At 37.1% G+C, this 9,910-nt stretch overlaps 1 protein-coding gene across 1 annotated transcript in view; it reads left to right on the forward strand.

Annotated features, from left to right (window-relative positions):
• The window catches only part of LOC110346362 (uncharacterized), a 316,545-nt gene extending 312,476 nt beyond the window's left edge, over positions 1 to 4,069 (forward strand). Inside the window, exon 7 of the mRNA XM_087201362.1 lies at positions 1,691 to 4,069. Coding sequence (XP_087057488.1) covers positions 1,691 to 1,759 — 69 coding nt within the window. The 3' untranslated portion in view covers positions 1,760 to 4,069. The remainder of the gene's footprint in view (positions 1 to 1,690) is intronic.
• Positions 4,070 to 9,910: the final 5,841 nt, after the last annotated feature.

Here is a 9,910-nt window from a genome sequence, read left to right on the forward strand (position 1 = left end):
TCGAACCCACTGGATCCTTGGGCTGTGGCCGTGCTCTTTCGAACACGTGTTTCTCTAAATGTGATCCTCTGGGCAGATACAGGGCTCAGCAGCCCAGAAAGATGCACTGTGCCTCTTGGAAGTGCTGGACTCATGTGAGCACTTTAACGCTGTTTGAGGCAAGACAGGCTCAGTCCCAGGGTCACTGAGAATTGTATTCTTAATTGTATATAGTAGTCTAGTATATCTTTTCCTTCTTACTAATTAACACATGTATTAAAGTGTTCTGATACTTCATGAAATAAAAATCTTACAAATATCAATGAGATGTAATGGTTATTAAAGAACCATTTACTTTCTCTTTCTCTAAGAAAATGTATTGAATCCACAAGTATTGAGTAGGAAGTTCTAGAATATTATACTAGTTCTTCTTTTAGCAGAATGAAATGCTTAAAATATGCCATGATATCATTAACTGTTTTTAAGTATTTTCAGCCAAGTCATCTCTAATATAAATTTTTAAGAAAATCACCAAATCATTAAGCTTAGATTTTTAACTGTACTTTGAAATCCATTGTTTGTTTGCCTTAAGTCTGAAAAATCTAAAAGCCCTATTCAAAATACATATATATGTACATATTTTCCCTCAAAGAACTTCAGCTGAGTGATTTTTTTAAAAAAAGTTTGTATCTTTTTTCTTTATACTTTGCTGCACTTGAAAGATATAATACAGTATTTCAGCTTGTGTGTCTCGTTTACTTCACTCAACATTATATTTTCCAGGTGCATCCATTTTCCTACGAATGTCTCAGATTTGTCATTCTTTATAATGGCATATATATATTCCATTACATTTAGATAAAGGATGGAAAGAAAGGTTCAAGGGGATGGACCTCTTGCAATAGGGAAGTGGTCCAAGGGAACAAGGGCGAGAGGTGAGGAGGAGAGGAAGGGGAAATCAGAGTAAAGATGTGCCATTCACAGGAACCTAGTAACCCCAATTAATGTAAACATTACATGCCATAACATAGGCTAAGACAAATGACACCAACAGGAATGAAGAATGGGAGAGGGGAACTGGAGGAGGAGGGAGGGAGGAGGATTAGTAGAAAAAGAAACGAGCTGTAATATGTACATGTAACCATTCCCAAGACAACTGTAAAGTACAGGAACTGCAAACATGTACAAGTAAAATAAAAAATTTTAAAAACCGTAAAAAAATGTGTCGTTTAACTATGGTGGGTGTTACCCTCGGTCCTGCTGTGTCCTTTCGCTGGATTAAAGAGTGCCCTGCAGACCAGTCGGCACGCTCCTGGGTGTGTCCCGCGGGTCGGAGGCGTGGCCTTGGGCAAGGCTCAGGTTTGCTCCCTGATTCCTTCCCGCGCTGTCCCCTGCGCTCCAGCTGGCAAGAACCAAGCAGCTTAGCTCTGCGTGCCCTTCCCGTGATGTTCTTGCCTGGGAACCAGCGGAGTATGAACTGAATTCCTCCATACCATGAGCTACACTAAACTTTTCCTCCCAGGGTTGTGGGCGTCGGATTGTATTTCTCAGCCAGGAGGAAGCTGAATAATACAGCGAAGTAAGGAGTGGGTACATTTGATAAGTTATTTCTAGAAATGAGAGACTAAGTGGTCCTAAACTAAGTTTCCTGTTCAAAACGAGTAGAAACAATTCAAAAAGAAACTTTAAAAAATTAAACGTTTTTTTGCAGGCATCAAAAGTAGGAAGGATTTGCAGGTCTACTATTCAGGAGAGAAGGAAAACCACCACAGTGAGATGAGATCAGCTTGGCTGTTGCTTTCAGGTAGGAAACACTGCTCTGGCTGTGAATCATATGTCATAATAAGGAGCAACAAGGTTCTCCAGGATAATTTATCAATGATAAATTTGTACACAGTTAGCAATATGGCTTCAGATGTATATTAAAGGCAAGGTCGAAAGAATTAAAAGAAGAAATGCACAAATATACAGTTATGTCCCTGCATTTATGATCAGTCTTTATAAAGACACCCATGAAAGATGACTTCCAGAACTGCTTCAGAAAGGGGCAAGAATGATGAGATAAGTGTGTTTGGAGTGACGGGGACTATTTCAAAGGGGGCTTCATGCCAATGTGTCTTTTACTGTAATAAACATTTTACATTTAAATACTATATATTTCAACTGCACCTCTTCATTTCCTTGTAAATAATACAGCAAGTACAAGTGAGTGATCTGACCATTGGCATAGTAAGTATCTGATGTTCCTCTGGAGGGTTCCGATGAGATTCACCAGCCTGATATGTTTACTTGGGACGCTGTTGTCAACTTAGCTTGTGGTGCTTCCCCGTGTTTTCTTTCTTACCTGGATCATTTTCTTTTCCACTTTTGTTCCCTTCAGTTTATACCATATGAGATTGGCACTTTGGGTCTGCTTCATAGTGGGCTAGAGTTAAGTATGTTATTCTTTAATAATTGTGTGTATTTGAAAAATATAGGATGACTTCAGGGCCATCTTATCCAGCAATGATGCCCTAGATATCTGAACTCTCCCTACAGGTAATAAGAAGATTAGGATATTACTGACAATAACAAAAGACAGATGTTGATCAGCGGTTCTGCTGTGGCAACAGCGCAGAACTTCACCAATATTGTGAAAAGAACAGCGTCAAAAAAATCAGTGTCACTGAGATCATTACCATACTGAAAGGCAAGAGCAGAGTTCCCATCCCGTGAAATGAATGCCAAATAGGAGCCATATGCGAAGAGTTATCTGTGGAGTCAAGAATAATTGAGCAAGAAGGAGTATTTGGGAAAAACTCTATTGAGAAAAATTTAAATTCCCAAAGAGAAAAAAATCAATTAATTTTGAGGATATAGTGCCTTATAATGTGCTATAATTAAGAAGATTTCTGAAAATTTAAACCAGATGTTTGGTATAAGTTGTAAAATACACTTTTCCCCCCAAACCAAATTCAATAAAACATTTTCATGTAAGTTAATTTGGGAGAGTAGATTTTATAGCAGATAAGTGCCTGAAGAGTTAGCATATGGTCTAAAATGTAGCTCTGGGAAAACACTAGATTCTAATCTACTGTCTTAGTTGAATATGTACCTTTGCTAAACAATTTTGTCTTTTAATGTCTCAGTTTATTCATATTCTTATCTTTAATGGGTGTAGATATTTCCAAAGTTCTTTGAAGATATAAATCCAAAGTAATAATGTTTACAACACCTATATAGGTGGTTTTCAAGTATTTATCTTTCCTCCTGGCTTAGTCTAGTCATCGTTTCAGGGTAGCTTTTCCTGAGCCCCTCTCTCAAAAACCCTCTATATCCTCCAATACATGGATCATATCCTACTTTTATTTAATCAGTCCCTATTGTCTACAATGTCATGTCTAAATCCTTCATTCTGGACAACAAGAAATATCTTTCCATATTATTCTTATAGTGATTCTTTACATTTGTTCTGCATGTAATCCAACAGTGTTATTAAATATTTTCTAAAGCAGATCTGTAATGTCTTACTTCTTTCTCTCTTTTCATATTGTTCCTTCTACTTAGCGACACTGCTTCTAAAATAGATCCTTGGTATATTTTGAAGTTTTCTTTTAGAGCCTTTTCTAATATTTTCTCAAAGTCTCTTTATTATTATTCTACATTGTGTTGCTATTGTTGATGATGTACATTTATTCTTCTAGTAGATCAGAACTTCTTCTAGACCATTTAGAATATTTTATCTTAATTTCTCATAGTGCATAGCATAGTGCTTATTGTGAAAATAAGCAAGTCTGGATTTTCTCATAAACTAGTAAGTACTATGGATATATACATATAAACTAATAAGTATTATTGATATGTATAAACTAAGAAGTATTCTTTTTAGGGAAAAGGAAGATTTTTCTCTTACTGAAGAAAGCTGTTCTTGGGGAGTGATATAGCAGTAGTTACTATAAAAATTACAATAAAGTATTACTCTAATGCCTAATTCTCCTATTGAAATATCTTAAAAGTCCACTGATGGATATGTGTTTTGCCTGACAACTCTCAACGACAAAGGGGGTATATAGTATGTGAGAAAAAATGTTGACAATGCTGAGAACTTAAGAAAAAGGACAAAATAATTTCATTCTTTTAAGAATGTAATTTAACTTCAATATTTAAATATTTTGATATATTTCATATTTTTCAATATTTAAAAATGTAATTACAAAAGTTGACACTTAAAATTTGATAGTTTACTTGGTTGAAATTTTTTAAATAAACAAGAATCCTAAAAGATAAAACTTCCTCATAATCAACCCATTTATTTCATGCCACAACTCTGACAGTTTGACAGCTATAATTTATTTGTTAGTGAACTTATGAAAATTCTGATTTTAACATTCTTATTTCAAAGTCCTTTTGACATGAAACTATCACATGCTTTGATAATCTCATGATGGGGTAGAATAAGAACAGTGACCTCACCTTCATCTGTTATTTTAATTCATTTTATAAACCATTCTTTATTAGTGACTGGATAGATTAATAAAGATCAGCAACCAAATAAATAATAAGGCAATAAATTTTATGTTTTTATGATTTATTTTAAATTTCCATAGTCTATTGTTACTTAGACTATTTTATTATCACAATATTGGCATGCAAGAAGAGATAGGATAATTCTACATTCTACAGTTTGACAAGTCATTTAAGTTGTGTAAGCATGAGTCATTTGAGCTGCTTTTAAGAGTCTACTAAGAAATGCATTATCCCATCTCATCTTACCTACAAACACGAACATTTATTTGTGGTTTTTTATTTCAATTTGTATTTGTTGAGCTTGGTTCTACATTACTTTGAGATGTATCTAAAGAATTGTCTCTTTCTTTTAAATTTGATGATTGAAACTAGAAATCCATTATGATTACTGAGGAATAGCAGAGAAGTAGAGTTGCAATATTGAAACTGTTCTATGAATTCATTTTAGTTCCGAAAAAACTGTTGGACATGCTGTTCAATCATAATTCTCCTCTCAAGTTAAAATGAGTACTTATTCTGGTGGAAGAAAAGAACTTAATGTTTTGTTGGCTATAATATTCACTATTCAGTATTAAGTGTTCACAAGTAGTTTCTGAAGAAGCAGATATCACTTCACTGATGGAAGCATCTGAGAGGTAATCGCCGTTTAATGTGTTGATGACTCTACCACCATGCTGAAGTGGGCTTGTATTATCTCAGCTTGTAGATCCAGTACTTTAACAAATTTTAAAAGACGTGAAGCCTCTTTGTCTCTGATCACTAGAATGAAAACTGCTGCTTTTCCAATCATTACAACAAGAAGTGTGGTTATATTTTGCTGAAAACATCCATTTTATCAAGATCCATTCTGTAGTATAATGTCTCTTCCCAGGCAGACAATCACAGACCTGGAGATAATATTGTCTTCCTGCACACTGAACAATTTTGTGGAAGATATCTGGTGTCTGACTCTGTTCAGGCTGCTATTACAAGCTACCACAGACTGGTGGCTCATAAATAGGAAAAATTTGTTTCTCACAGTTATGAAGAATGGAACGTTAAAGCTGAGGGTACAGACAGATTTGGTGTCCTGTAAAGGGCTGCTTTCTGGTTCACAGATGGTGCCTTCCTTATTGCTGTGTCCTCTCGTGTCAGAAGGGGAAAGGAAGCTTGCTGGGTCTCCTACTATGAGGGCCCTCACCTCACTCATAAGAGCTCTGTCCTTGGGGCTTAATTACCTCCTGGAGGCCTGCACAGTAAATACTATCACTTTGGGTGTTAGGTTTTAGCCAGTGAATTTTGGTGAGATGTAGGCATTCAATCTACAGCATCTGGGGGATAAATTTATTAGAACAACAGAGTCTTCTCTCTGGTTAGAAGAAGCTATGTGAAGGGATCATGCACAGCTAAAAATCTAGCTTTATATGCATTTTTTGTTACCACAAATCAAGGTCCAATCCCCAAATATGTTTCTAAGCAAATCATCAGCTATTGCCTTGGTTATCATATAATTACTGCTATCTTCAAAAGATGCTTTTTACATTTATGATTCAAATAAATTTTTTGGTAAAAAATTTTAATTTTTAAAGTCGAGAATTTCTCAATATTTAGATGTTGGTTAAAGATGAAAATTAATTAAAGTGTTAGCAGTGTGTCAGAAAACTCAAGAATTTCATATCCATTTACTGAACAGAGCTTGGGAGGTATATGCATGTCACCTTTTCACTCCATTTCTCTTTGGCACCTTATGTTATCTCTCAAATGGTACAGCTGTGTGGTTCATTCTTCAATGTGCTGTCTCCTGTGTGCCTCTCTCTGATTTAAACAAAAGTTTTTTCCAAGCCCACACTACCTGGAAGGGATAAAAGGCTGTTCTAGTCAGTAATTTCTTTAAAATATATTTTTCTTTACATCTTATGACACATTTCAATTTCTTACTCATCTGCAGCTTTTATTTGCTTTCAAAAATTGACTAAAGTCACAGATTGTATTCAACATGTTCTGCCACACCTTATGGAAAAGAACTCCTTGTGCGGGCTTTTTTATATTTAACTGTTGTCACAAAGAACTCACAGTAGTCATTATTACTTGATTTCTTGTCTTTAGATAAAAATTATGTAAAAGATACAAGAAAAAACAGGCAAATTTTGGTTATTTGTAATAACTCCCTTATAAATCTACAAAATGTCTATGATTTTCTGTTTTATTAATAGATGGTGAGTTGCATTGCTCTTTTAAGAGTGGATCATTTGGACTGTTTGTCGCAATTACTGTTTGCTCAAGATCATTAAATCCAAGTTTTGCTGGGCCGCTTATGGTCATCCCACATAGTAATTTTCTGTAAGGATGCACTTGCAGAACTCAGCAGAAAATTGTATTCAGGGATGAGATATGTGACAGTGATGCAATAGAATACAGGACTGGGTTAGCAGTGGAAAAAGACATTGGGTCTTGAGGAGTCCACGTGCTGACTTCCTCTACTCATTCTCCTGTTGGAGGTCACACTGAGCACATCCATTTTCCATCAATAACATGGCAGCCATGTGTGTTCATTGTTTCTTCCCAGGGAAGCCCTACCAGAATTCAAGACTCCCGGAAGGAAGGTACCTGTTCCCTGGCAGGCACGGTGCGTACAGTTTAGGGACAGCAAACTAGTTTTTATCAGTTAGGGAATGTTCGAGAATCCGTGCTCCAAAATGCTGGCAGGGACCAACCTTGCAAGCCTGACTTTGTGAAGACAGCAGCCTCAGGTCTCCTAGGCTACTCTTTGTCCACTCAAGCATATGATGCATATTTTTGTCCACAATTTTATATGGTATCAGTTTCTTAAGGAATAAAGGAAACTTCTACATGGCTGTATGCGAGCGCATTACCTCTGTGGAGGGAGAGGATGTGTGTGGTACCATATTGTTTGCCTGAGAAATAAACCTTTGCATTCCCCAAAAGTTAATTTGTCACTGAAACAGCAAGGGAGGTGACACACCATGGTCAAACTGGCTGGTGATTTAAGGAGAGAGTTGAGACAGGTGAAGGTCCCCTCTGGATTGCTTATTAAAAAGGGGCAATCCCATGATGGTTTAAATCATTTATTCATTTTTATATTGGTTCTATTTCAGGTAAAATATATTTTTGTGTAGGATACCAGAGGAAAGAGGCAGGGTTGCAGATACTACTGGAAAAAAGAAGCAACCACACTTTAATAAAGAGAGGCAGCATGAGAAATGTTTTCTTTGCAGAGCCTTTGTTTTAATCTCCCTAGCCATAAAGCTGAAGTGTTCTAGTTTTGTCTTCAATTGTGTGCATGGAAAATCCTTGTCTGAGGTTGATATCTTGAGAAATTATTTGTCACTGGAATATTTTAGAAAAAAATATTCTCAGGGGCCTATTGGAGCCTTGTATACTGTTGATATTTAACTGTACTTGGTTTTCCGTCACTACTGGTCTCCACTGTCAAAGACAAGCACACACTGTCAGACACTTGGCCTAGCTGGACACTGGTGGAGAGTATCCTTTTCTGAAGTCAGATAGAAGCGATGTCTCAAGTACAACCATATTATTTCCTTAAGGTGAACGAGAAGCTGATATTGGTGCTACATGGTCTTAAAAATCCAAACATCCAAAGGACTGTGTACTTCGATATGAATGAGGGGGTTAAATCATTTTTAATAGCTTACAGTTTTATCAGATATACACAAAAATAGGAGATGCTGTGCGTCATGACCCTGTGAGTTAGTGGCCAGATTCGCGACTGTTCAGGGTTAGTGGGACTTGAGGGGAGGGTGTGATCGTCTGTTTTGTTATAGCAAACCCATCCTCTGCAGCCCGGTCCTGCATTCAGTCTGCACTGTCTTGGAGGCTTGGTGTGTTCTACACAGCCAGGCCTTCTTCTAGTCCTCAGTGTCCGCACCCCTGCATTTCTCTCACGCTCTCTTTTCCTCCTTTTTTTTTATCGCTTCCTTCCCTCTTCTTCACAGCCTCTTGGAAATCGTAGTGAACATTTTGCCTTTCACAGCCCCATCAAGTAAAGTCATCTTCTGGGAGTTCTGGGCACCCTGTTTCACTCGAGTGTCTGTGTGTGAACTACATGTGATGACAGAGTGTCACTGCTGTGTGTCTTTCACGTTTATGTGAATACAACTGTCCTTTGACATGGCAGTGCATACCCTGAGTTTTTAGTCCACATTATGCTTTTGACATTTATCCGAGTTGAGGCATTTAGATTGATTCTTTTAACTCCTGTGCCAAAGCAAAAGGATATGTTAACTTCTCCATGTATATTCAGAATGTCTTTCATCTGCCTCTCTCTAGGCTGCTCTTAACAGGAAAATTCTCACCACAGCCCTGTCCCTAAGTTCATCTGAGGATATCAAAAATCTTTTCACTCAGTCGGTTGTCAAGTGTCATGAGAGCCTTCAGTGACTTGTGTACAAAGATATTTGTAGATTACTCCAAGAAAAGAAAAAGTGGTGCTGAGTGAACCAAATTAGCTCCAATATTCTTTTTTTTTTTTTTCTGAATCTTGTTTGACAGACTTTCACAAAATTATTTAATTATTTTCCCCCTGAGTTCAGCTGGGAGGAGGAGTCTGTGAGAATTAAAAATACTCCTAGACATCCCAAATGTGAAGGAAGTTCAAAAGAATTAAATATTTAAAGATGCCGTTGCTGTTGCTACTGCTGCTGCAAAAACAAATAAAAGGTTTTAGATAGATAGAGGTAAGGTGATCTGAGGATGAGTTAGTTCTACTTTGGCTTGCTTCTAGTGAGATGAGTAAAAAAGGTATAAAATGTTACCCTTGAATCATAGAAAATGTCTAAAATTTTGAAGCTGCCAGAAAATATATTTTATATCTTACTTGGTGATACATTACGTGACCCCACTTTAGCTGTATCTTTTGCCACCATCCAGACAAGCCGTGTGACATGCTTTATTTTCTTTGTCCTTTTTCTTTTTCATCTATGCTTTCAGGTATTGTGGCATACTTGGTCTGCAAAGGATGTCATAACTTTTGTTCTCTCTAAAAGAAGTATCTTCACTTTTGTCATGGGGCTGAGAAAAGTTTCATTTTATTTTTTTATATGAATCTGGTCTGTGGACAGGTGGTGTGCTGAGCTTTGAACAACTTGATGAATGATTTGGCTGTGCATAGCAGTGTCAAATAATGTATCTCAGCTGGCAGACTCAGTGAAACAGAATGAGGCAGCTGGTTTCTGTTGCATATTATAGTCCTGGTACCCTCTCAGCTTCCAGGTGTGCTGGCGAGGTATACATCCTGCCCTTCCTCTCCCTTGGGCCTGTATTTCACCCAGAGTCATTCAAGTCTGTTTACCCAAAGAGATTGCAGTAACCGTCAGGAACCCTCCCATATCGGGCAGATGTATGCTCTTTATTTGCTGATGTGTTAAGTAATAGGATTCTCATCAACCAATTTCCTGGGGCTAAACAA

Source organism: Heterocephalus glaber, unplaced genomic scaffold, assembly GCF_053883595.1.
Source record: "Heterocephalus glaber isolate CG9 unplaced genomic scaffold, H.glaber_assembly_v1.0 deba00000347, whole genome shotgun sequence".
Taxonomy (NCBI): Eukaryota; Metazoa; Chordata; class Mammalia; order Rodentia; family Bathyergidae; genus Heterocephalus; species Heterocephalus glaber.